This window comes from Mustela erminea, chromosome 9, assembly GCF_009829155.1.
Source record: "Mustela erminea isolate mMusErm1 chromosome 9, mMusErm1.Pri, whole genome shotgun sequence".
Lineage (NCBI taxonomy): Eukaryota > Metazoa > Chordata > Mammalia > Carnivora > Mustelidae > Mustela > Mustela erminea.
This window is the reverse complement of record NC_045622.1, coordinates 71,412,550-71,440,356: the sequence shown is the minus strand read 5'-3', so window position 1 is coordinate 71,440,356 and position 27,807 is coordinate 71,412,550. Positions and strand designations below refer to the sequence as shown.

General features: G+C 37.7%; 1 protein-coding gene across 4 annotated transcripts in view; it reads right to left on the bottom strand.

Moving 5' to 3' along the window:
• Nucleotides 1-27,789, bottom strand: part of NUCB2 (nucleobindin 2) — a 49,256-nt gene extending 21,467 nt beyond the window's left edge. Inside the window, exons 1-5 of one of the 4 annotated variants that reach the window (XM_032358956.1) lie at nt 27,638-27,771; nt 25,419-25,567; nt 22,551-22,704; nt 1,461-1,604; nt 798-905 (exon numbers count right to left, since the gene is read on the bottom strand). In XM_032358956.1, the coding sequence (XP_032214847.1) occupies nt 798-905; nt 1,461-1,604 (252 nt within the window). In that variant the 5' untranslated portion in view covers nt 22,551-22,704; nt 25,419-25,567; nt 27,638-27,771. Of the gene's footprint in view, nt 1-797; nt 906-1,460; nt 1,605-22,550; nt 22,705-25,418; nt 25,568-27,637 lie in introns of all 4 variants that reach the window. The other 3 variants (XM_032358957.1, XM_032358959.1, XM_032358955.1) reach the window with 3 other exon arrangements.
• Between the last annotated feature and the right edge of the window lie 18 nt (nt 27,790-27,807).

The window sequence follows — 27,807 nt, the reverse complement described above, 5'->3', positions numbered from 1 at the left end:
TCATTGAATAACTGTCTAACTTACTACATTTCATCTCCCCTTGACCCAGCAGGGAAGAGGAACTGATTGTGAAAGGCAGAAAGTTATAAAAGTATTCCCATACCCCAGGATTATCTCTATTATACTTCCTATTATACTTATAATTATACTTATATATTTACTATTATTCCTATTATACTTCCATCTTTTCTGTTAGCCACAAATAATGTTCTTTAAAAAAAAAATGATTTATTTATTCATTTGAGAGAGAGAGAGAAAGTGAGAGAAGGGGGAGAGGGAGAGAGAGAATTTCAAGCAGACTCCACACTGACCGTGAGCCCAACACATGGTTCAATTTCATGACCCTGAGATCATGACCTGAGTGGAAACCAAGAATTGGACATTTAACCCACTGAGCCCCACCCAGGCATCCTGCCATAAATAATGTTTTAATTCTAACTTAAGAAGATAAGAGACACTGAAAGTTCTACATTAAATATTATTTACTCTAGGACATTAGTTCCATAGATCAAATTAATTCTTCAAAGGAAATATAAGATCACTCTCAAAATAATCCAGGGAAATTATTGGCATGATGCTATTACCTCTATCAGGAAAAATGACTTCCCCACTGCTGAATTAGGTGCCCATTCTAAGCATTTCCAAAATATATTATACCCATCATATTTTCATGCTAATAAACTTTTTTTCTAGATATTACTCAGAATAAATAAGAGCTTCATCTTTGTATTCCTAATATTTAATTTAGTGTCTGGGATGTTCTAATGTTTGTTAAATAATTATTTAATTACATTTACCTTTATTTCCTCTATGTCTGCTTTCTGGAGCTTTTCTCTGAAATGATTATCTGTTTCCAGCACATCAATCACTTGCTTAAGATATTCGTCATAATAAAGTCCAGTATCCTTCAAATTAAGAAACAAACAATAATGTTTCTCAAAGCTTTTCCTTCCCTGCATCTAAAGATCTCAATCCTAAAAAAAAAAAAAAAAAAAAAAAAGACTAGCAAAATGGCATTGAGACACATCTACTCTGATAACTGGGACAAAGTTAAAAAGCTGTATTTCTCAAATGAGGAATTTTATATCAGAACCAATATATAGTTTTATTTTTACATAAAGGTAAATATTCTATATGGCTTAGATAATGAGGACTTAATAATATTAGTTGGTTGATTTTACTCCACTGTCACCTGTCTCTTCTTTGAATATAATACAATGTTTTCTTGGTTAGTGAGTGCTCCATTGGAAATGTATTATGATTAATATTCTCCTGTGCATTATTTAATATATGAACTACATTAAATAAACAATGTCTAATATTAACAACATAAGCTTATCCAGTATTCTTTTACTGATATTTCAGAAATAGTTCTTAAATGTACAATTTTACAAGTAACAAATATTAGCAACATTTGGTTAAAATTCTTCCCACAAGATTATCTTTATCATTTCACTTACTGGTGGTTCTATCTTTGCGCTGTCCACAGGTTGAGTATTTTTTACTTTTGTCTTGTCTATGTCTATAGGCACAGCTTCAAGAGCAGTAAGTAGACAGGAAACCAAGAGAAAACAATATCGTAGTAAGATGGTCCTCCACATCATCTGAAATAAAGGTATTATTATAGTAAGGTCCCAAAAAGATGTCTTCAAACTATATACATACATTCCCAATGCCATGTTAATAATATATACCTAATTTCAAGAAATTTAATTCAATAAAATTGTTCTAGAGAGGTTAAAATATAGACTATAGCTTATCAAAATAATACTTAAAACAGATCACTAAAGAAAATCACGGGAGGGGCACCTGGGTGGCTCAGTGGGTTAAGCCACTGCCTTCGGCTCAGGTCATGATCTCAGGGTCCTGGGATCGAGTCCCGCATTGGGCTCTCTGCTCAGGAAGGAGCCTGCTTCTTCCTCTCTCTCTCTGCCTGCCTCTCTGCCTACTTGTGATCTCTCTCTGTCAAATAAATAAACAAAATCTTTAAAAAAAAAAAAAAGAAAGAAAATCAGGGGAGAAATGCTTTTCAACTAAAATTAAAAAGAAAACAAAATTTTGTTTTTTTATTTTTTTTTAAAGATTTTATTTATTTATTTGACTGAGAGTGAGAGAGAGGACAAGTAGAGGGAGTGACGGAGAGGGAGAAGCAGACTTCCCACTGAGCAGGGAGCCCATCATGGGGCTCGATCCCAGGACCCCAGAATCATGACCCCAGCTGAAGGCAGACGCCCAACCAATTGAGCCATCCAGGAGCCCCAGGAAGCAAAATTCTGAAGTTTAAACAGCTTATAGGATAAGAAAACATTTAGTTAATTATAAAAGCTTAAAATAAAAATGATAATAAAGGTCTCAAAAGCTTAAAAAAATAAAAATTAAAAAATTAAAAAAATTTTTAAAAAACTTTAAAAATAGCCCAAATTTAAGGAAAGGAGAAGTAAGGAAAAACTATATTTTTTCGATTAAAATACTAGCCAAAATTTTTCTAGATATATTTAATTTAGCTTCAATCTAATTTTGAAAATAAGTTGCTCTATAAATATAAGTTGATTAAAAGAGACAACTAGATAAAATATTTTTGGCTTTATAAACATTATTTTATCATAGTAGTCATTTGCTAATATTCTTTTCAGTCAATAATTTTTCAAATAAACAAATCAATAAAATATCAAGCTTGAAACAAGAGAGGAACAAGTATTGCTATTCCCATAATATTATTCAGATTTTGTTTATTTAAACAGTTTCCACTCCATATGGATCTTCAGTAGCTGTGGAGGATCGACTATAAGAAATAGATGAATAAAAATCTCATATTTAATTGATTTTATACACATAAACTCATGTTAGGGTCCAAGTCAAGAATATTGGTCTGACCAACAGTGTGAATATACCTTATTTAACTCAGAATCTCCCAAACTTAACTAACCATGGGCTTTTTAAATTTAAGTTACATTTTTATCCATAAAACACAATTTGGGGGGCGCCTGGGTGGCTCAGTGGTTTAAGCCGCTGCCTTCGGCTCAGGTCATGATCTCAGGGTCCTGGGATCGGGTCCCGCATCGGGCTCTCTGCTCAGCAGGGAGCCTGCTTCCCTCTCTCTCTCTCTGCCTGCCTCTCCATCTACTTGTAATTTCTCTCTGTCAAATAAATAAATAAAATCTTTAAAAAAAAAAAAATTTAAAAAAAAAAAAAAAAAAACACAATTTGGAAAAGAGTATACTGCCTCGTTTTTGCCACAACTCTACATAGCAGATAGGGCAGTGAATTGTTTTACAGGTGAAGAAAATTTGAATTAAAATAATTCACTCACAGAGCATGGTCTCACTTACACAATCACTAGAACTCACATTTTAGTGCTATTTCTAGTATATCAAATTCTTTAGCATCTCTCTTGAGATATAACTCACATGCCATAAAATTCACCCATTTAAGGTACAGGGTTTGTCTATTCTGTAAAGCTGCTTCTCAAAGTTTAGTTCTCAAACCTGAAGGATCAAATCACCTGGGAGCTTGATTCTCAGGCTGTACCCAAGACCTCTGAAATCAGAATCACTGGGGTGAGGTCCAGAACCTGTTTTAAGAAACTTTCCAGGTAGGGCGCCTGGGTGGCTCAGTTGGTTGACAGCCTTCGGCTCAGGTCGTGGTCCTGGAGTATCAGGACAGAGTCCTACAATGGGCTCCCTGCTCAGCAGGGATTCTGCTTCTCCTTCTGACACCCCCGTACCCCGGCTTTCTCTCTCTCTCTTTCTCTCTCTCAAATAAATAAATAAAATCTTTAGGGGGAAGAAATAAAGAAACTTTCCAGGTACTGGGCTGCTGAAGGGGAGGAGGCAGAGGGATGGGATAACTGGATGCTGGACATTGAGGAGGGCACGTGATGTAATGAGCACTGGCTATTCTAGAAGGCTGATGAATCACTGATCTCTACCTCTGAAACCAATAATACATCATATGTTAATTAATTGAATTTAAATTTTAAAAAGTTGGAAGGAAGGAAGGAAGGAAGGAAGAAAAGAAGGAAGAAAGGAAAGAACTTTCGGGTATTTCCTCCATACATATGCTTAAGCCCAAGATTCCTTCTCTTCTAGGGCACTAGTTCTTCCACATGATCATCATGAGTAAATGTTTTTCAGGATGAAATGTTTGGGAGATGATGGCTCAATGAAGCTAAATAAAGTTTTCATCATTGCAAGGCTTTCGGAACTTGTGATGGGCTACTATGCATTATGAATCTTTAATAGAAGGATGATTTGTTTCTCCACAGAAAGTACATCTACCATGAATCACATCCTCTTCCCAGAATTATTTTTTATGACAACCAAAGTTTATTTCTCATTCATGCTTCATGCCCATTATAGGTGTACATTTTATTTTTGGTTTTCATTTTTTTTTAAAGATTTTATTTATTTACTTGACAGACAGAGATCACAAGTAGGAAGAGAGGGAGAGAGGAAGAAGCAGGCTCCCTGCTGAGCAGAGAGCCCAATGCGGGGCTCGATCCCAGGACCCAGAGATAATGATCTGAGCTGAAGGCAGAGGCTTTAACCCACTGAGCCACCCAGGCACACCTTGGTTTTCATTTCTGAGAGATAATTCACATGCCACAAAGCTTATTCTTTGAAATTGTACAATTCAGAGGATAACTGTATATTCACAAGGTTATGCAATTATCACCACTAATTTTTTTTTAATATTTTCATCACTCCAAAAAGAACTCTGTGCCCATTAACAGTCCTCTCCCTCCATTCCCTCATTCTCACAACACCTAGCAACCATTAATCCACGTTCAGTCCGTACAGATTTGCCTATTGTGGACATTTCATATATATGGAATCATATAACATGTAGTCTTTTGTATCTGGCTTTTTTCATTTAGCACTGTATTTTCAAAGCCCAATCTTGTTATAACATGAATCAGTACTTCATTCTTTTGTATAGCATTCGTATATACCACATTTTGTTTATCAATTCATCAGTTGATGGACGTTTGGGTTGTTTCTACTTTTTTGCTACTGTGAATATTTGTGTTCAAGTTATTGAGTTACTATGTTTTTAGTTCTTTCAGTTACATAACAAGGAGTAGAATGGCCAGGTCTATTTGGTGACACCATGTTTAAGTTTTTGAGGAACTGCCAAACTATCTTCCATAGCGCCATTTTACATTCCCACCAGCAATATATGAGGCTTCCAATCGCTTCACATCCTCACCAACATGTGTTACTGTCTTTTATATTACAGCCAACCTACTAGATGTGAAGTGGTGTCTCATTTTGATTTCAATTTGTATTTCATTAGCTAATAATGCAAGGCATCTTTGCATGTATTTATTAGCTATCTCTTTACATTTTTTAAGAAGATTTTATTTATTTATTTGAGAGAGAGAGACACAGCAAGAGAAGGAACACAAGCAGGGGAAGTGGACGAGGGAGAAGTAGGCTTCCTGCTGAGCAGGAAGCCCAATGTGGGGCTTGATCCTAGGACCCTGGGATCATGACCTGAGCCAAAGGCAGATGCTTAACAACAGAGCCACCCAGGCGCCCCCTTCTACACAATTTCTAAAGTTTAATCAAGTCTCCATGGCACCTAACACGGTACACATATAACTGGAAAATGAGTAAGTGCTAACATTATTTGAATAGTCTTTCTATAAATGTGCATGCAGAAGATCAGCTGAGAGGTACACCTCTGTAACTTCATTCTGCAGACCACCTCAGGAACTGTGACTAGCCCTGGATATGGCTAACCCAGAGTTTAGAAGAATCTTTCATGCAGATTCCTCCCTCCCACCCATACTACCTCCAGCATCCTATTCTCTCCTCCTTCTACCACTTAACACAACATACACAAGGGAAATTCATAAGCAGTTCTATCTTAGCAGTTGGCAGCTGTCAGATTATTTTGAAATATGCTCTTTTCAAAAAATACTGTCCACCTTTACTTCAATATACAATAGAGGCCTGAGATTAATAGAATTAAAATATAGTTAATTGAATCTTGGAAGTGGAATCCCTTTTGCAATTTGTCTCTTCTTCTCTCACTGTTCTGCCAGGTTTCCCATAAATGAGAAAGCAAGTCAAGAGAGGAATATGTTTGTGCGTATGAATGTGTGTGTGTGTGCCCACACACACCTCAGCATCTCAAAATGACGAAGTAACAAAAAGTCTCTGGGTATCTACTCTAAAACATTTACTGAATGTATGGCTCATTAACTTTTAATTGGGACCCAGACTTATTACATAACAATAGAAACCATCAATTGAATGTTTACAGTATACCAAACAGTATGCTACATTTTTTTATATTAAGTAAATAATGACTCTGAAATAAGTATTATGATCACCAATTTAAAGTACAGGAAACTGAAAAATAATAAATAAGTAAATAAATAAAGTATAGGACACGGAGACGTATCAGTTTAAAAACCTGATTGGGTTCACACAGGAGTAAGTCATACAGCCAAAAGTTTAGGCCTGGGAATGACTGACTCCGAAGCTTATGACTGTTTTTATTTTTTATTAAATATTTTATTTATTTATTTGACAGAGAGAAAGATCACAAGTAGGCAGAGAGGCAGGCAGAGAGAGGGGGTGGGGTAGAAGGCTCCCTGCTGAGCAGAGAGCCTAACTCAGGGCTCCATCCCAGGACCCTGAGATTATGACCTGAGCCGAAGGCAGAGGCTTAACCCACTGAGCCACCCAGGTGCCCCTTATGACTGTTTTTAAGCAGTGGTTCTCAAAGTGTGATCCCTGGACCAGCAGCAGCAGCATCATCTGGGAGTTAGTTAGAAATGCACATTATCGGGACGCCTGGGTGGCTCAGTTGGTTAAGCAGCTGCCTTCAGCTCAGGTCATGATCCCAGGGTCCTGGGATCGAGTCCCACATCGGGCTCCTTGCTCGGCAGGGAGCCTGCTTCTCCCTCTGCCTCTGCCTGCCTCTCTGTCTGCCTGTGCTCGCTCGCGCTCTCTCCCTCTGTCTCTGAAAAATAAATAAAATCTTTAAAAAAAAAAAAAAAAAAAAAAAAAAAAAATGCACATTATCAAGGCTTCCTCCAGACTTCTAAATTGGAGATTCGGGGAGGGGAGACATAATCTCTTTTAACAAGCCCTTTAGGTGATTCTGATGCATGCTAACATTTGAAAACATACTGCCTCTCTTTGCTCTATTATTCACAACCTCCTCTGCAAAGAGAGACAAAGAGAACGCTTATCTGAAGAGTAAATTTAGATCCTCAAGGAACAGAGAAATGGGTATTACATCTAAGAAGAATAAGGCAAAATAAAAATTTAGGTCTATATTCTAATTCCAGCTGCACCACTTGCTAATTCCAGCTGCACTACTTGCTATGACATCATAGGTCAATTAACTTTCCCCACTTGTTTTCTTATTTTTAAAAATAATGAATTTTTTTAAAGGGGAATTTAACTAGACCTCAGTATTCTTTAAGCTCTTAAATTCTATCACCAGTTTGTTTGTTTGTTTGTTTGTTTGTTTTTTGTTAAAGATCTTCTTCTGTTACATCAGAAATGATGGGGCACCTGGGTGGTTCAGTCAGTTAAGCATCTGCCTTCGGCTCAGGTCATGATCTCAGGGTCCTGGGATGGAGCCCAGAGTCAAGCTCCCTGCTCAGCAGGGAGTCTGCTTGTCCCTCTCCTTCTGCCCCTTCTACCCTCCCCACTGCCAAATCTCTTGCTCTCTTGTGCTTGGGCTCTTCTCAAATTAAAAAAAAAAAAAAAAAAGAAAGAAATGCTAATAAAATTGTTTGCACTCACACCAACTGTATGAAATGATTAAGTTATATGATTTATAAGTGCCTTTAAACTAAATATTGCTTATTCACCCAGTTTAAAATTATATCTGTAAAGCAAGTAGAAGATCTGGGTGCTGGGATACAAGAAATACAAAAATTAACTACCAAAGAAACTTCCTATCTACATGCAATAAAAATGAGGTAAAGCCAGAAACATTTCACTCTTTGGATACCAGGTCCCACTGACCAAGCTTATACCCTGGCTACCAGAGAAGAAAGTTCCTCCTTGATTTCAGGTTTAGAGATTGCCAGACTTGTATTTCACTCAAGCTGGACTCATTTTTACTTTTGCAGAAAGGAGATAATGAATTGTGGACTGCCATTTCAAAACCAAAAGCAGTTTAAATTTTTGATAATTTTAGAGGATAAAAGACCAAGAGTTCAAGGAGAAACTTGTTCCTTTTCAAATCAAATACAACAGAACTGATTAAGAACCAAATATAACCAGATGCAAAAAGACACATACTATATGATTCTATTTATATCTAATGTCCATAATAAACAAATCCATAAAGAAAATAAGTAGATTAATGGTTGATCAGGACTACTGGTGGGCAGAGGGGGGAAACGAGAAATGACTGCTAATGGGCATGGCTTTCCTTTTTGGGGTTATAAAAATGTTCTAAAATTAGACAATGGTGATGGTTGTACAATCTTGTCAATATACTAAAAATTGTACACTTTATAAGTGTGAATTTTATGATACATGAATCAAATTTCAATTTTTAAAACAGTAATGAAAAACAGCAAAAAATCTAAGACTATAAAAATATGGACATAAGAAAAAGAACAAATACAATTTATAAACCATCATTAACCTATAGAAGTATGGAAGTATAAACTAGCCATTTGCTTTTCATAATTATCCAATTTTTATACTCTTTTTTTTTTTTTTTAAAGTGGGCATGGAGCCCAATGTTGGGCTTGAACTCATGACCCTGAGATCAAGACCTGGGCTGAGATCAAAAGTTAGACATTTAACCAACTGAGTCATCCAGGTGCCCCTCCAATATTTATATATATATATATATATATTTAAGATTTATTTATTTGACAGAGAGATTACAAGTAGGCAGAGAGGCAGGCAGAGAGAGAGGGGGAAGCAGGCTCCCTGCTGAACAGAGAGCCCAATGTTGGGCTCGATCCCAGGACCCTGGAATTATGACTGAGCCAAAGGCAGAGGCTTTAACACACTGAGCCACTCAGGCACCCCTACTTATAGTCTTAATAATTTTTGTCTGCTTAATTTATCATTACTAGAAAGTAAGTAAAAATCTTATCATATGATTTTGAATTTATCTGTTTTCCTTATAATTCTGTCAATTTTATTTAAAATTTTGAGGCTATATTATTAAATGTACACAAATTTAAGATTTTCTGACTTTTTGGTAGATTTAATCTTTTATACATTTAAGTCCTCTTTATCCATTTTGCCTTAAGGTCTACTCTACTTGAGAGTAATACAGCTAAAATAGTTCTCATTTCTTTTTTTTTTTTTTTTAATTTCAAATTAAGCTCTATTTTTTTTTTTCTGCTTAACATTGTTTTGTTTTGTTTTTAACTTAAATTCAATGAACTAACCTACAGTATATTATTAGTTTCAGAGGTAGAGTTCAGTGATTCATCAATCTTATATAATACCCAGTGCTCATTACATCACATTTCCTTTTGATTAGTGTATGGAGATACACACACTTAATCTAGCTTAATGATCTCTGTCTTCTATCTGGAGTATTTTCTCCACTTATATTTAAGCAAATTACTGATAATGTATTTAAACAATTCCAAAATGCACAATTTCCTAAGTTTAACATGTCAGAAATCAAAGAGTGCTTTTCATTTAATGGGATATTAAAATTATGATTCACCAAGTGCAATAGCAACATAATCTTTACTGTCTCTGCATGTAATTATCATAGCTATTCTCACTCCCGTTTCTTAGGACTGAGTTTTTCCATTGTTGGTATTTCACAAATTAATCACCATTTTAAATGTCTTCGAAAGGAATAAATTATGATTTGACATGAAAACAAAGTTATTGTGTAAACATAGAAATGAAGCAGCTGATATTAGGGAAGCAAATATTTGATGCTAAAGGAATAACAGCAACTTAAGCTTTTTTGTAAAGAACAACAAAATGCTTTACCTGACTTTAGACAGTAAGACACCACAAGCAGAAAAACTCTGTTCTACTTTGTTACTGAGATGCAATAAGGTTACCCTTGAGTAGCCAAACAATGTAAATGACGATAAAAGGACCTAACAATTCTCCAAGAATTTTTTTTAATTACATGGAATATGAGGCTGATTTGATAAATTCATGCATGGTTAAGACAAATGTCAATTTGTCAAAAACCTGCTACTCATACTGAACAGAAGCTACCTAACTTCCCATGAAATTTGAGGAAAAAACAAAGCTGAGTGAGTCAATAGGAAATGCTGGCGAACTTCTGATGCTCTTTTATATACTTAGAAAGGATATACCAATGTTAAAGGTGCTAACAAAACTGATAGCCTGAGAATGGGTTAGAGAGTAGCATATCACTGTAACACTGGGCATAGACACTTATGGCTGAAAGTTGCTGCCATATTAAATTTTAAACTACAAAATTATTTCTCCCAAAATGTGATTGTCTGCATAAAAGGGTGGGAGTGGGGTGATGGCTGAGCTGAAGAAAGGCTGGCTAAATCTGGTTTGAATGTCTAAGAGCCCTCCATAAGCTGCTAAGTGTATTCGTCTAGTTTTTGATACACTGTGAGGCCACATATTTGCATATTTGTATTACAGGATGCTTGAAAAGTAACACAACCTGATATTATTCTTGATGCCATGTCTAGACCACTGCAATCCTCAGTGATTCAGTCAACAAACCACTGAAGAAGTGGTCAAGGAAAGAAGATATATCTGAAAACTTTCCATTGTCACCTTCAAGAAAGCACTGGTATGAAAGCTTGCCAAATGAGAATCAGAGGCTTAGAAGAAATTCCAGGCAAAGGGGCTTGAAAATTTTCACAGAAGAAAATCACCCTCAGTCTCCATAGCACAAGAAGAACAATGTACAGAAAAACACAGATGTTGACAAGTCTGAATCAAGAGTGTTTCAAAAGAATCAGACTATGAATGTGCAAAAGTCTTAGAAATACTTTAACCAATTTCATTATGTATGCTCAAAGTGATGTGGGAAAAATTTCTCTATGTGAATCTAAAAATGCACTTTCATGAACATAACATGAAGTTGTAAGTGACAAAGCATAGTGTCATTGTTTAATTGCCAGCATTTTTTCTATATGATATATACTAATATGTCTCAATATCAATGAAGTCTTAAGGTTTTAATCTTGGGGGTTTTTTTTAAGATTTTATTTATTTGACAGAGCGAGAGATCACAAGTAGACAGAGAGTCAAGTAGAGAGAGAGAGGGAAGAGAGAGAGGGAGAAGCAGGCTCCCTGCCGAGCAGAGAGCCTGATGTGGGACTCGATCCCAGAACCCCGAGACCACGACCTGAGCCAAAGGCAGAGGATTAACCCACTGAGCCACCCAGGCATCCCTTAATCTTGGGTCTTAAATTTACCAACTTCTTTCAGATTTTCTATTTATTCTGCCCCTTTAATATTTATTTCTTCTCCTTTCTTGCCATTTTTTTGTTTGTTTTTCATTAGTGGAAGATTTAAAAAATACTTTTTCCTTCTAATAATTTCTAATCTTTTAGTATTTATTCCAGAAGTAATTAAGACAACTTACTGAAGCATAAAGTTAATTAAAACATTTACTTCTTTTTTAAAAATTATTTTTTAAGCCAGTATAATTAACATACCATGTTATATTAGTTTCGATAGAATATAGTGATTCAACGCTTCTCGGTATTACGCAGTGCTCATCATGATAAGTGTACTTTTAATCCTCTTTACCCATTTCACCCCACCCACCCACCTCCCCTCTGGTAACCACTAGTTTGTTCTCTACATTTAAGAGTCTGTTCTTCTTTTTTTTTTTTTTTTTTTCCTTTTAAAGCATTTACTTCTTAATACGGGCTCAAGAATATTAACTGTTATCATAACAAAAGAAGTGGGCGATGTTCTCATACATCAAGGTGAAAAGTAATGACACAAAAATGTCTTTAAGTAGCAAGACAGTGTCAAATGTCAGATAAATGTATACAGATTTTCATAAACCCGATTGTATGCAAACATCCATACAAAATAAGGAGAGACACGTATAAGGAGCTGGCAATGGGAAGATGGGGAAGCTAACCTACTTTTCTTTCAATATGTGGTAAGAAAGGCTTCCTTTATCACCTCCTTCTTCCATAAGAAGAAAAGAGATTCAAAGAAGATCCTGGGTGGAGCCATGCTGAAACAGTAGGCTGATCTAATCAGGATAGTTAATTTTATGCTTTAAGTCAAATGATCTAAAATTCTGAATCCAGTGGTGATCTCAAGACTGCATGGAAAGCACTGCACCCAAGGGCGTCAGAGCCTCAGGCAAAAATACAAAGCACAGTTCTGAAACCTCTTCTATCACTCAGTAGATAAAAAATAGTTTCCCTAAATTTCCAAGTCCTAAAAGGAATTTCTCTCTCTTTTCCAGTCTCTAAAAAAACCAAAATTCCCATTCACACAGAGGTGGATTTTTTTTTTTTTTAAGATTTATTTATTTATTTATTTATTTGACATAGAGAGACAGCGACAGAGGGAACACAAGCAGGGGGAGTGGGAGAGGGAGAAGCAGGATTCCTGCAGGGCTTGATCCCAGGACCCTGGGATCATGACCCCAGCAGAAGGCAGACACCCAATGACTGAGCCACCCAGGCAACCCTGGAGGTAGATTTTTTTAACTATTGATTCACACCAGTAGTTATCCAAATTAAGTTTACTTGGGTGGAGGAGGGGGGTTGTTGAGTGTGTGTGTGTATGTGCATGCACACGCACAAGTGTGTCAGATAATTTCCTGTTTGATTGCAGGGACAGATATGCTGTTAATAGTTAAAAAAAAAAATAGTCACATGGGTAAGAGGGGTGAAGAGTACAGAAAACTGAGAGTAGCTTGTTTCTTCTTGTTTATTCCTCCTTCATCTACCTTTTTCTCCCTCTTTCAACACTCCTCTTTTACTCTTATTTTAATCTGAAGGATATTTTCTTCAATCTATTGTTTTTATTCCATTTATTAATTTAACAGCTATTTATGAAGTATCTTCTATGTACCAGATATGTTGGATACAAAGGTAAAAACAAGACATGGCCCCTAAGCTGGTTGGCCTCCCAATCTACTGTAGAAGGTAGCATATCAAATACACAATTGCAATTTGATATTACCCAAAGCAATCTACACAATTAATGCAATCCCCATCAAAATACCACTAACATTTTCACAGAGCTAGAACGAACAAACTTAAAATTTGTGTGGAACCACAAAAGACCCTGAACAGCCAAACCAATTCTGAAAAAGGAAAACAAAACCTGAGGCATCAGGATTCCAAATTTCAAGTTAAAGCTGTAGTCATCAAGAGAGAATGGTAAGGGCACAAAAACAAACACATAAATCAATGGAACAGAATAGAGAAACCAGAAATGGACCCACAACTACATGGTCAACAAATCTTTGACAAAGCAGGAGAGACTACCCAATGGAAAAAAGACAAATGGTGTTGGGAAAACTTGACAGCAATACACAGAAGAATGAAACGGGACCCCTTCTTATACCATACACAAAAATAAATTCAAAATGGCTGAAAGACCTAAATGTGAGACAGGAAGCCATTAAAATCCTAGAGGAGAACACAAGCAGAAATCTCTTTGACCTAGCCATGGCAACTTCTTACTAGACAATCACCACAGGCAAGGGAAACAAAAGTAAAAACAAACTACTGGGACTTCATCAAGATAAAAAGCAAAGGGAAAAAAAGCACAGCAAAGGAAACAATCAACAAAACTAAAAGGCAGCCTATGAACTGGGAGAAGATATTTGCAAACAACATATCTGATAAAGGAAAAAAAAAACCATATCTGATAAAAGGGTTAGTATCCAAAATCTACAAACAATTTATCAAACTCCACACCCAAAAAACAAATAATCCAGTTAAGAAATGGGCAGAAGACATGAACAGACACTGTTTCCAAAAGACATCCAGATGACTAATAGACACATGAAAAGATGTTCAACATCATTCGGCATCAGGGAAATACAAATCAGTGCCATCTCATTGTCAGGATGGCTAAAATTAACAACACAAGAAATAACAGGTGTTGGTGAGGATGCAGAGAAAAGGGAATCTTTGGATTGAAGAGCTAAAAATTGAAGAGCATAAAATTTCTATAAGAAAACAAAAGCAGTAATCTCTTTGACATCAGTTATAAAAACATCTTCCTAAATATGTCTCCTCGGGCAACAGAAACAAAAGCAAAAATAAACTTTGGGGACTGTAAGGGCCTATTCAGGCAGAGTGGCCCCACCCCGGTTGAACTGCTATTTTGTTGTGTATGCAGTAAAACTTAAATTTACCCTGCCCACCCCCCAGGGAAATTTACTTAAAAGCAAGTCCAGGAAACCAGTCCCAGGTAACAAAGCCCCAATACAAGGGTGGGTCCGGTCAGGTGGAGATAATAGCCCAAATGCAGGGATGAGTGGGTCAGGTGGAGACATCCAATCAGTAAATCGTGCCTACTGTCTCCCTAGTTACCAAGGAGTATGGGCCCTGCCCTTTGGGCACCTTTTGGGTGCCAATTCTGACCAAGGTGATAGGCTGGTTCAAATATCTACTAGGGCAAATTGTAATTCAATTGTTCACTTAGCCTGACTGTGCAGCTTTCTCTGTGTGTTACAATTTCATTGGCCACCTGTGCGTGGCCAGGTCCAACCGCATGGCCTTTGCCCTTAAAAGCTAGTCTGTGAAGCAGAGTGAGTTTGCCCTCTCTGTAAGAGGCACAGCCCCGAACGTTCAGTTTGATTCTTGATGCTTGGCATGAAATAAAGCTTTGCTTGACCTTCGCTTTGTATCAGTCTTGCTCCTTTAATTACGGACTCATTATTGGGGACCTACCAGGGACTATACCAATGTAAAATGCTGTCACAGAGGGAAGGAACCCATCAACAAAATAAAAGGACAATCTATTGAATGGGAGAAGGCATTTGCAAATGACATATCCAATGAGGAATTAATACCCACAATATAAAAAGACCAAAATCATCATCATCATCATCATCACCCAATTAAAAAATAGGCAGAGGACCTCAGCAGATATTTTTCCAAAGAAGATGTAGAAATGGCCAACAGACACATGAAAAGATGCTCGATATCACTGATCATCAGGGAAATGCAAATCAAAACAATGAGATATCTCCTCATGTCTGTCAGATTGGCTAAAATAAAAAGCAAAGGAATAACATGTGTTGGCAAGGATGTGTAGAAAAAGGAACCCCCATGCTCTGTTGGTGGGAATACAAGCTGGTATAGGCCCTGTGGATAACAGTATAGTGGTTTCTCAAAAAAATTAAAAACAGAATTACCATATGATCCTGTAATTCCACTGCTGGGTATCTATCCAAAGAACATGAAAACACTAATTCAAAAAAAATGCATGTACCCTTATGTTTACTGCAGTATTATTTATAACAGCTAAGATATGGAAGCCACCCAGCTGTCCATCCATGGATGAATGGATAAAAATGTGAGATATATACACCATGGAATATACACAGAATGGAATATTATTCAGCCATAGAAAGAATGAAATCTTGCCATTTGCAACAACATGGATAGACGTAGAGGGTATAATGCTAAGTGAAATAAGTCACCCAGAGAAAGACAAATACCTGTATGATTCCACCATATGTGGAATTTAAGAAACAAAGCAAAGAAACAAAGAAAAAAGAGACAAACCCCAAAAGATCTTTCACTATAGAGAATAAAATGGTGGTTGCCAGAGGGGAGGTGGGTGGGAAGATGGGTAAAATAGGTGAAGAGGATTAAGAGTACACTTATACTGACCAACACTGAGTAATACATAGAATTGTTGGATCCGGGGCGCTTGGGTGACTCAGTGGGTTAAGCCTCTGACTTCAGCTCAGGTCATGATCTCTGGGTCCTGGGATCGAGCCCCGAATCAGGCTCTCTGCTCGGTAGGGAGCCTGCTTTCCCCTCTCTCTCTGCCTGCCTCTCTGCCTACCTGTGATCTCTCTCTGTCAAATAAAGAAATAAAATCTTAAAAAAAAAAAAAAGGCAAAAGTGTGACTCATGTGACAATATTGAAATTAAATATACCTTGAAATGGATTATACTTTGAACATAAATTTACTTCTTGATGATACCATTAGGATAACTTATCTCTGTCTTTTTAGAACCTTGTATAAGGCAAATGGCTCAATTAATGTTAGCTCTTTTTTTTTTTTAAGATTTTATTTATTTATTTGACAGGCAGAGATCACAAGTAGGCAGAGAAGCAGGCAGAGAGGAGAGAAGGAAGCAGGCTCCCTGCTGAGCAGAGAGCCCCAATGCTGGGGCTCGATCCCAGGACCCTGGGATCATGACCTGAGCCGAAGGCAGAGGCTTTAACCCACTGAGCCACCCAGGCGCCCCAATGTTAGCTCTTTTTAACACATCCATAAATTGTAGAAGAAACAGAAATTCTCATAAGCTTATGAGAAATTTTAAATACTAACCAGACTCCTAAACAAATTAGAAAAAGAAAAGCAAAGCCCAAAGTTAGTAGAAGGAAGGAAATAATAAAAATCAGAGCAGAAATAAATGAAATAGACACCGCAAGGATTGGGGGTGAGATTAACAAATTAATAAACCGAAAGAAAGAAAGAAGAAAGGAGGGAGGGAGGGAGGAAAGGAAAAGAAAGGAGGAAGGAAGAAAGAAAGGGAGAGAGAGGGAAAGAGAGAAAGAGAGAGGGAGGGAGGGAAAAGAGGCAGGACTCAAATAAATGAGATAAAAATTGAAGAAGAGAAGTAATAAGCAACACAACAGTAATATAAAAGATTATAAGACTAGATGAAAAATTATATGCCAACAAACTGGACAACCTAGAAGAAATGGATAAAGTCCTAGAAACACAGTCTTCCAAAACTGAATCAGGAAGCAATAAAAAATCTGAACAGACCAGGGTGCCTGGGTGGCTCAGTCAGTTAAGCATTCAACTCTTGATTTTGGCTCAGGTCTGATCTCAGGGGCCTAGGATGGATCCCCACATTGGGCTCCATGCTCAACAGGGGGATTCTCTCCATTTCCCTCTGCCCCTCCTCCCACTCATGCATACACACACACAGACACACACACACACACACACACACACATGCACACTTTCTCTCTCTCTCTCAAATAAATAAACGAATCTTAAAAAAAAAAAAAAACCTGAATAGACCGATTAATAGTAACTAGAACTAGAAGTTGAATCAAAAGAATTCCCAACAAAAAAAAGTCCAGGATCAGAAAGTTTCACAGATAAATTCAACAAACATTTAAAGAGTTAATACCTATTCTTAAAAAATAGAAGAGGAAGCAGGGGCCTGGGTGGTTCAGTTGGTTAAGCGTCCAACTCTTGATTTCAGGGTTGTGAGATTAAGCCCCATGTTGGGCTCTGCACTCAGTGGGGAGTCTGCTTGAGATTCTCTCTATTCCTCTCCCCCGCCCACTGTTCTCTTTCTCTAAAGTAAATAAATAAATCTTTTTTTTTAAAAAGTAACAAGTTAAAAAATAAAAAAATAAAAGAGGAAGGAAAACTTTGAAATTCATTCTATTAGACCAGCATTACCCTGATACCAAAGCCAGACAAACATACTCCAAAAAAAGAAAACTACAGACCAATATTCCTAATGAACATAGATGCAAAAATTCTCAACAAATATTAGCAAATCAAATTCAACCATACATTTAAAGGACCATTCGCCACTACCAAATGGGGTTTATTCCAGGGATACAAGGATGGTTTAATATATGCAAATCAATCAACACAATATACCATATTAAGAAAAAAATGAAGGATAAAAACCATACAATCATCTCAATAGATACAAAAAAAACAAGCATTTGACAAAATTCAACATCCATTCATGATAAAAAATTTCAATGAGTTTAGGGGGAATATACCTCAATATAATAAAGGCCATATATAACAAGCCTCAGCTAACATCATACTCAATGGTGAAAAACTGAAAGATTTTCCTCTAAGATCAGTAACAAGACAAAGGATGTTCACTCTTGCTACTTTTAGTCAACAATGTAGTAGAAGTCCTAAGCATAGCAATCAGACAAAAAAAGAAACAAAGACATCCAAATTGGTAAAGAAGAAGTAAAACTCTCTATTTGCAGGTAACATGGCACTATATATAGAAAACTTTAAAGACTCCACCAAAAAAACTAGTATAACTAATTAATGGATTCAGTAAAGCTGCAGGATACAAAATTAATATACAGGAATCTGTTGTTCCCATACACTAAGAATAAAGTAGCAGAGAGAGAAATTTAAAAAAAAAATTACAGCTGCATTAAAAAGAATAAAATACCTAGAAATATATTTAACTAAGGTGGTAAACTGGAACTCTGAAAACTGTAAGAAGATATCGATGAAGGAAACTGAAAACAACACAAATGAAAAGATATACCATGCTTACGGATTGGAAGAATTAATATTGTTAAAATGTCCATACTATTCAAAGCAATTTACAGATTCAATGCAATCCATATTAAAATACCAATAGTAGAGGCGCCTGGGTGGCTCAGTGGGTTGAGGCATCTGCCTTCGGCTGGGGTCGTGATCCCAGGGTCCTGGGATCGAGCCCTGCGTCAGGCTCTCTGCTCAGTGGGGAGCCTGCTTGCTCCTCTCTCTGCCTCTCTGCCTACTTGTGATCTCTGTCTGTCAAATAAATAAATAAAATCTTAAAAAATAAATAAATAAAATAAAATACCAATAGTACTTTTCACAAAACTGGAACATGTTAAAATTTGTATAAACCCATGGGGCGCCTGGGTGGCTCAGTGGGTTAGGGCCTCTGCCTCCGGCTCAGGTCTTGATCCCAGAGTCCTGGGATCGAGCCCCGCATCGCATGGCATCGGGCTCTCTGCTCGGCGGGGAGCCTGCCTCCCCACCTCTCTCTGCCTGCCTCTCTGCCTACTTGTGATTTCTGTCTGTCAAATAGATAAAATCTTAAAAAAAAATTTTTGTATAAACCTAAAAAAGACCCTGAATAGCCAAAGCGATCTTTTTTTTAAAAAAATTTTAGAAAGAGATAGAGAAAGAGCACAAGCAGGAAGAAGGGTAGAAGGAGAGGGAGAATCCCAAGCAGTCTCCACACTGAGTGCAGAGCCTCATGCAGGGCTGATCACAGGGCACTGAGATCATGACTTGAGCTGAAATCAAGAGTCAGATGCTTAACCAACTGAGCCACCCAGGCACTCACCAAAGAAATCTTGAACAAAACTGGAAGTATCACAATCCCAGATTTTTACACTATAGTACAAAGCTATAGTAATCAAAACAGTATGGTATTGGCACAAAAACAGACACAGAGCTCAATAGAACAGAATACAGAGCCCAGGGGTGCCTGGGTAGCTCAGTCAGTTAAGCATGTGCCTTCAACTCAGGTAATTATCTCACGGTCCTGGGATCAAGCCCCTCATTGGGCTCCCTGCTCAGCAGGGAGTCTGCTTCTCCCTCTCCCTCTGCCCCTTCCTGCTGTTCATGCTGCCTCTCTCTCTCTCAAACAAATAAAATCTTTTTAAAAAAAAGAAGAAGAAAAAAAAAAAGAATACAGAGCCCAGAAATAAACCCATACTTATACAGTCAATTAATCTACAAAAGGGGTGCCTGGGGGCTCAGTCAATTAAGTGTCTAACTCTTGATTTGGCTCAGGTCATGATCTCAGGGTTGTGAAACTGAACCTTGGGTCAGGCTTGTGCTGAGTGTGGAGGCTGCTTAAGATTCTCTCTCTCCTGGGGTGCCTGTGTGGGTTCAGGTGGTTGAGAAGCCAACTCTCAGTTTAGGCTCAGGACATGATCTCAGGGTTTTAAGATCAAGCCCTGAATCAACTCCTGTGTCAGGCTCCCCACTTGGTGGGGAATCTGCTTGAGATCTCTCTCTCTCTCTCTCTCTCCTTCTCTTTCTTCTCCTCCCCTGCTTATATGCATGCATTCTCTCTCTCTCTCTCTTTCAAATAAATAAATATTTAAAAAAAAAAAAAAGATTCTCTCTCTCTGCACCTAACCCCTACTTGCACACACACACTCTCTCTCCCTCTTAAAAAAACAAACAAAAACAAACAAACAAACAAACCAAAAAAAACCCCACCTAATCTGCTACAAAGGAGACATGAATATACAATATACAATATACAATAGTCTCCTCATGGCTTTGGTAAAACTGGACAGCTACATGCAAGTGAATGAAACTAGAACATTTTCTTATGGCACAGACAAAATAAATTCGAAATGGATTAAAGATCTACATGGGAAATCTATGGGACACCTGGGTGGCTCAGTTGGTTAAGCATCTGCCTTCGGCTCAGGTCATGATCCCAGCGTCCTGGGATCGAGTCCCACATCGGGATCCTTGCTCAGCAGGGAGCCTGCTTCTCCCTCTGCCTCCAGCCTGCCACTCTGTCTGCCTGTGCTTGCACTCTGTATCTCTCTCTCTCTCTCTAACAAATAAATAAAAATCTTTAAAAAAAAAAATAAAAAGCTTTAAAGATCTACATGGGAAATCTAAAACCATAAAAATTCCTAGAAAAAAAAAAAAAATAGGCACACTTCTCTTTGACATCACCCATAGCAGTATTTTTCTAGATATGTCTCCTTTGTCAAGGGAAACAAAAGCAAAAGTAAATTATTTGTACTACATCAAATTAAAAAGCTCTTGCACAATAAGGGAATCCATCAACAAAATAAAAAGGCAATTTACTGAATGGAAGAAGATATTTGCAAATCATGTATCTAATAAGAAGTTAATACCAAAATATATAAAGAATTCATAAAACTTGAGAGTAAAAAAATAAATCTGATTTTAAAAAGGGCACAGGACTTGAACAGATGTTTTTCCAAAGAAGACAGACAGATGGCCAACAGACAACTGAAAAGATGCTCAACATCATTCATCACCAGGGAAATACAAATCAAAACCATACTGAGATACTGCCTCACACCCGTCAGAATAGCTAGTATCAGTAAGTTAAGAAACAACAAGTGCTGACCAAAATGTAGAGAAAATGGATCTCTTGTGCACTGTTGGTGGGAATGTAAATTGGTACAATCGCTAGAAAAACAGCATGACGTTTCTTCAAAATATTAAATTTAAAAAATTAAAAATGAAATACCACATGACCCAGTACTTCTATTGCTGGGTATTTACTCAAAGAAAATAAAAACACTAATCTGTTTATTGCAGCATTACTTACAATAGTGAAGACACCCTCAGTGTCCATTAATAGGTGAATGGATAAAGGAAATGTGGTATATATCCTGGAATATTACTCAGCCATAAAAAAGAACAAAATCTTGTTATTTCCAACAACATGGATATACCTAAAGGGTATTATGCTAAGTGAAATAAATCAGGTGAAGAAAGTCATATCCTGTACGATTCCACTTATATGTGGAATCTAAAACACAAACAAAAACAGATCCATAAACCCAGAGAACAAACTAGTGGTTGCCAAATGGAACGGAAGTGGAAGGATGGGTAAAATAGGTGAAAGAAATTAGGAGATACAAACTTCTAGTTGTAAAATAAATAGTCATAGTGATGAAAACTGCAGCACAGGGAATATAGTCAGTAACAGTGTAATAACTTTGTATGGTGATAGTAAGTACACTTATTGGAGTGAGCACTGGGTAATGTGTACAACTGATCAATCGATACATTATATACTTGCAACTAATAAAATTTTAAGTTATATTTCAATAATAAAAATAAAAGTAAAAACGAGAACAAATTCTCAATAAGACAGGAAAGCTTCTATACTGAATCACAGGATAAAAGTAAAAAAAGAAACACAATTTATTAAAGTTATTCATTTTGAAGACAATGATCAGACAAAGCTCTTCTGTGGCAATTACCGAAGTTTCTATGAGTGGCTATCATAGCTTACAGATCTCAGAGATGAAAGAGAAAAAGAGTATGGCAGAGACTCCTATTTGCCTGTCAATATCCAGATCTTCCCTTCCTCCTCAGTAACAAAAGCCCAGTTTTATTCAGGGTAGCTCAGCGTCCAGCTACATTTCCCTAGTTCCCTGGTAACCTGAGTTTTGGTTTGGGAAGTCTCTTTAAAGGAAAAGGAAGCATCTTTGTCTTTGCCTTCCTGCCTGGAACCTGGCTGTGATTATTAGAATTCTGGCAGCTATCTTGGACTACAAGGACCAGTGCCAAACCTTAAAGATGGCAGATCAAAGAACTGGGAAAAGTTTAGGTCCCTGATAACTTTATGAAGCTACTGTACCTGACCCAGACAACATAATTCAAGAATTATTTTACATGAGGGACACCTGGGTGGCTTAGTTGGCCAAGCCTCTGCCTTCAGCTCAGGTCGTGATCCTAGAGTCCCAGGACTGAGCCCCACAGTGGGCTCCCTGCTCAGTGGGGAGTCTGCTTCCCCTTCTGCCCCTCACCCTCTCTTCCCCACTTTCTCTCTCATTATCAAATAAATAAATAAAATCTTTAAAAAAAGAATTATTTTACATAAGAAAATAAACATTGTATGTTTAGGCCACCATTACATCTGTATTTATTTTTTGCTTTCTTAACTGATCACTTACCTTCAGATAGGTAAAGAATTTTTATCTCCTTTTTTACAGATCAGGCAACTGAGATGCAGAGAAGTAAGATGACTTGCACAATATCAAATTAGTGAAGAGGTGGGTCTTGACTCCTAGGTCAATGCTTTTTCACTAAAATCTGACTCAGCAAGTTCTAAATATAAAAAAAAATGAGATAAAAACAGATTAATACAAACATAAATTTTGGCCTTATTATAGTGGTAACAGCATATGATAGTATATGTGTATATATATATATATATATATATATATATATATATTTGTCACATCCTGTAAATAGTAAAAGTACCAAATTTTTATTATGTGGAAGGAGACTAAATTATCCACTAAATCCAGTGGAGAGGGAAGAGAGAAATATTAAACAGAATCAAAGACCACAATAAACAAAGATTTGGGGTTATGATGCTGGCTTTACTGTATCACTCCCCTTGTAAATAAGAATTCAGACTAAAAGCTTATTTTCCTCAGCAACGAGACTTCAAGATATAGGGTAAGTTTTCTCATTAGATCCTTAACTGAAATTTCTCTTAAAATCCTTTACTAGAATCTTTCTTTACTCTTACCATCACTTTAAAAAATTAATCTTGGCCTGAGTCTCAGTCACAGAGATCAGTAATAAAGCAAAATAGCTCAGATTTTCTTTTTTGAAATCCAATTGTCAAATACAAGGCAGTTGGCTCATGTGCAAACTCACTGGTGAACAAAAGGAATTATTTCTAAGCAGTTTACAAAGAAAATAAGCAAATAAAATATCTTCAGATTTTAAAAACACATGTATTTCTTTTTATGGTATATTAAAAATAAAATCATCTAAGCAGGAGAGTGATCATACACATTGTATGTTCAAAAAGGCATGTTGACTTTTATTAACATAGCATAGTCAAAAATAAACAACAGATTGAATCCTTATCACTCCCATTTACTGGCAAGCTGTTTGCCTTTCTGGTTCTCAATTTTCCTACCTATAAACTGAACTAATACTTCTTCCTAAGTTTTTGATTGGCTGAAAGTAAGAATGAATATATGGTAATTAGCACAGTGCATGGCAATCAGAAATGCTCAGTAAATATTAAAGCCCTTCATGTCTTGAAATGAAACAGCTATATAAAGTAATAAAAATCTGTTCTGTAAACACACAAAGTTATAGAACCTAAAAAGCAATACACCAGTTTGAAATACACCCTTTAAATGTCATTTTTGGAAAGGCTGCATTAGAACTCTCCCCTGAGCATTGCCATAGCCAAAGTCCTGAAGCAGCTGCGGGCCAATGAAAAGAATACAACCAACAAAAGAGGAATACAATCTCTTCCTCCCTGGGATTAAAACAAGAGTCCCAGGTTTCTCTCTCTAAGGCACTGCCCTTAGCCAGGAAACCTTGGTTGCTTCCTCTTGCTGTCAATGTCTTAATTCTAACAGGGAAAGGGAGTGAGGTGGAGAAAAATAAACGGCTTCTGAGTTTCTCAATGGCAGCAGTGATGAGAGAGACCGGAACCCTGATACCCAACTCCATTTTTCCCTTTAAAAATGACAATCTACAGGAAAGCAAGATTCAAAGTAAAGTGTTAGATGTATGACCAGCTGAGCAGGACTCCAACCCTTCTGAGTATTGAGACATTAGTATAGATACTGGGGTGCCTGGCTGGCTTAGTCGGTAGAGCATGCAACTCTTTATCTTGGGGTTGTGAGTTCGAGCCCCACCTGGAGCACAGAGATCACTTAATTAAAAAAAAAAAAAAATTTAAATAAGCATCCACAGGAAAGCGAGATTCAAAATAAAAGCATTAAATGTATAACCAGCTTAGCTGGACTCCAACCCTTCCATGTATCAAGACATTAGTATAGATATTAATGTCTCTGAGGCTCATATCTGTAGAAAAGGACACCATCATATTGCCTCCCCCCCAATCTTATTTTGTTACAGTATCCTTGGTAATAGGCTTACTTAATGAAAGCAGATACTGTTTCTCATCTGTATCACTCAATAAACAAATTTAGTAAAACTACAATGTTTCCATTATGCATATATACTGTACTTTGGATAACTAAAACACAATATGCCAAAAAGCTCTGCCAAATTAAAAAAAAAAAATTGAAAAAAAATTTTAAAAAGCTCTGCCAAAAACAAAAGCATGCAATTGCTATCTCAATTTCCACAAGGTTGCTTTAAAATTTTTAACACAGAATTCTGGGACCAGAAATGATCTCAGAGGTAAGGTTTGGTTCAGACCCAACTTTTACAAAAGGTTATAAAGCATAAGGAAGCTAACTGACGTGGCCAAAACTATTTGACAGAGACAGGATTGGAATCTGGCCATCAAATTCTAATCAAGAATAATTTTCACCATTTCATGTTTTTTTTTTTTAACTTTGGATTGAAAATCAATAAGTGATTGAGCTTTTTTCCTTAAATAAGTCATTTGAAATGTTAGGAGCCTGTTTTTTAAGTCTATAAGCTAATTGCACATATCCAACATAAAAACAACAAATTTCCCCTTCCCAGACCTTCAGATATTTAGAAAAAGTTAATCATCTATCATCCCAAATACAGTCAACTCAATTACTCACAATACTTAAAAGTTTATCTACTTAAGGATTACTTTAAATGCACTTTAAAATCCTATACTTGATTCCTCCAGCTACCCAATACTTAAAAGCGTATTTTGCTCATTCATCAAAAAGACCTTAGAAAGTGGAAAGCAACTTAAATGTTATTCTAAATTTAAAAATTAATTGGATTTATCTATAGAGATACACAACATAACTCCAAACAAAAAGACACTGGTACTGATCATGTTACTGTAGTCTGTATTAGCAACCATGATGAACAACTAGAGGTTTGAAAGGTACCTTCATTGTTTTCATTGTGCATTTCATTTCAACGGGTATTTACAGGGCACAGACCCGTTTGGCAAAAGTTGAACAGTAAGTACCAATCGGCAGATTAAGGTGAACAGAGCAGGGACATCGGCCATGGCAAGGTGGGTATATTAAGACTGCTGGAACAGAACAGCACTAGTAACCACCAGGAGGCAGAAATGAATTTTTCACTAGAAAGTTAGACTGGATCATGGAAAGTTTAGAGAACTAGATGAGAAACAGTAGTTTCCATGTCTACCCCAATCACAAGAGTAATAGTATTGGAGATTTCTCATTCTAAATATCCATTTTTAAAATTTTGGGGCCCTATTTACTGAGGAACATTTGTTGAGACATTTGTTTGTTCAGCATTTGTTGAACTTGCTGGTCGAGTTTTATGAAACAAGAACCCGCATTCAGCTTCAATGAAGTTGAATCCTGAGGTAATTTCTATAAGGGACAAGATGCAAAAATCTGGATAGCCTGACTATTCAACAGAATTCACCAGGGAAGGCCGTAAGAAACAAAAATTTAAATAAATCATGAAAGGAGCTACAGGTTATAGGATCCAGATCTATTATACCTCTAGTCATACTATTTTTAACAAATTCCTTAAAGCAAATGTCTCCTCAATTCTTTCAATTCTTACAGGACAAGTCCGGAATCTCCTTCAAACAAAACTATCAGAAATATTTGCATATCAGATCCAAATCTATTAACCATGTTATTTTTTTAACCATAGTACTTTTAATAAATTCCTTAAAGCAACTGTCTCAGCACTTTTTTTTTTCCCAATTCTTTAGAGAAAGTCCAGAATCTGCTTCAGACCGAATTGACTATCAGAAATATTTGCATTTAGGGGTACCTGGGTGGCTCAGTTGGTTAAGCAGATGCCTTCAGCTTAGGTCATGATCCCAGTGTCCTGGGATCCAGTCCCACATGGCGATCCCTGCTCAGGGGAGAGCCTGTTTCTCCCCCTCCCTCTGCCTACCAACCCATACTCCTGCTCACTCTCTCTCTCAAATAAATAAAATCTTTAAAAAAAAAAAAAGAAATATTTGCTTTTATCCTCCTCCTTTCCCCTTCCCCCCTTTTTAGCCAAGATAATAATAGGTGGTTTGATGTTCATATTCATCCATGGATTTAATAGCCTCAATAAAAGGCTTAGATGGGAGCACTTAGTTACTCAATTGTGTTAGTGTACACTATCCAATTTAAGAGTTTAGTGGACACTCTAAGAATCTCAAGAGGTTCCATCTCCCAGAATTCAGAATAATGATTCAAGGGTCATGTTCATATTTTCTCCCTCCCTCTTTCTCTCCCTCTCTCCCTGCTCCTGTCTCTGTCTCGCTATTATAAAACATCTGGATATTGTTGGACGCCTGGGTCGCTCAGTCCGTTAAGCGACTGCCTTCTGCTCAGGTCACGATCCCAGAGTCCCAGGATGGAGCCCTATGTCCCTGTGTCCAGCTCTCTGCTCAGCGGGGAGCCTGCTTCTCCCTCTTCCTCTGCCTTCTGCTTCCCCTGCTTGGGCTCTCTGACAAACAAATAAAATCTTTAAAAAAAAAAAAATCTGGATATTGTAAAATAATTGCCAACCAAGACCCCTTGCCAGCACCGACCACAACAATAATACATTTATTCACAGAGTTACCATTTAGTAAATGCAACAAGGAAGTGGAAGTACTACCTCCGAAACAGAAAGAGCTCATCTTACAGCGATTTCTCACTTCAGGGAAAACAGTACCACAGCTGACACGAACTTTCTCTAAGTGTCAAGGTTTGCGGGGTTAACAGACAGGCAGAAGAGCAGGGTTGGCCGGCCTAGTTTCGCTTGACCGCGCCAGGGGCGATGTGCATCTGCAGGGACCTGGTGAGTGCACCCCCCTTCTTAGGGGTCGCCTCCCTCGCCCAGCGACCTGCCAAGGCGAGGCTGGACCCTGACGGGCTCTCGGTCCTGCACTCACCCACGCCTGCTCCCCGCCATGAGCCTCCCACCTTCATCTACCCCAAAGAAAGCTTGGGTGCCCTGAGGCGAGTGGAGTGGGAAAAGGGACCCCACGCCTAGGGCTGCAACTGGAAGCACCCCACGTCGGTGCCGCCCGCTGTGCGGTTCCCCCCGCCATTCTCACTGCAGGGTAGGGCAGCCGAAGCCCTGAGCCCTCTCTCAGCACCCGCTCCAGCCTCCCGCCGCGCTGATCCGCACCCACCTCCGGCCTCCGGCCTTAAGCAGCCGGGTCTCGGCGCTCGAGGCTCCGCCTGCTGAATGCACGCAACACACTAACCTGTCTCTCCGGCCCCCCCTCCGCGGTTTTTCTCTGTACCTCCGCTGACCGCACGCTCCCGCCTCTTCGCTGCCTTGGCGACAGCCCCCGCCCCT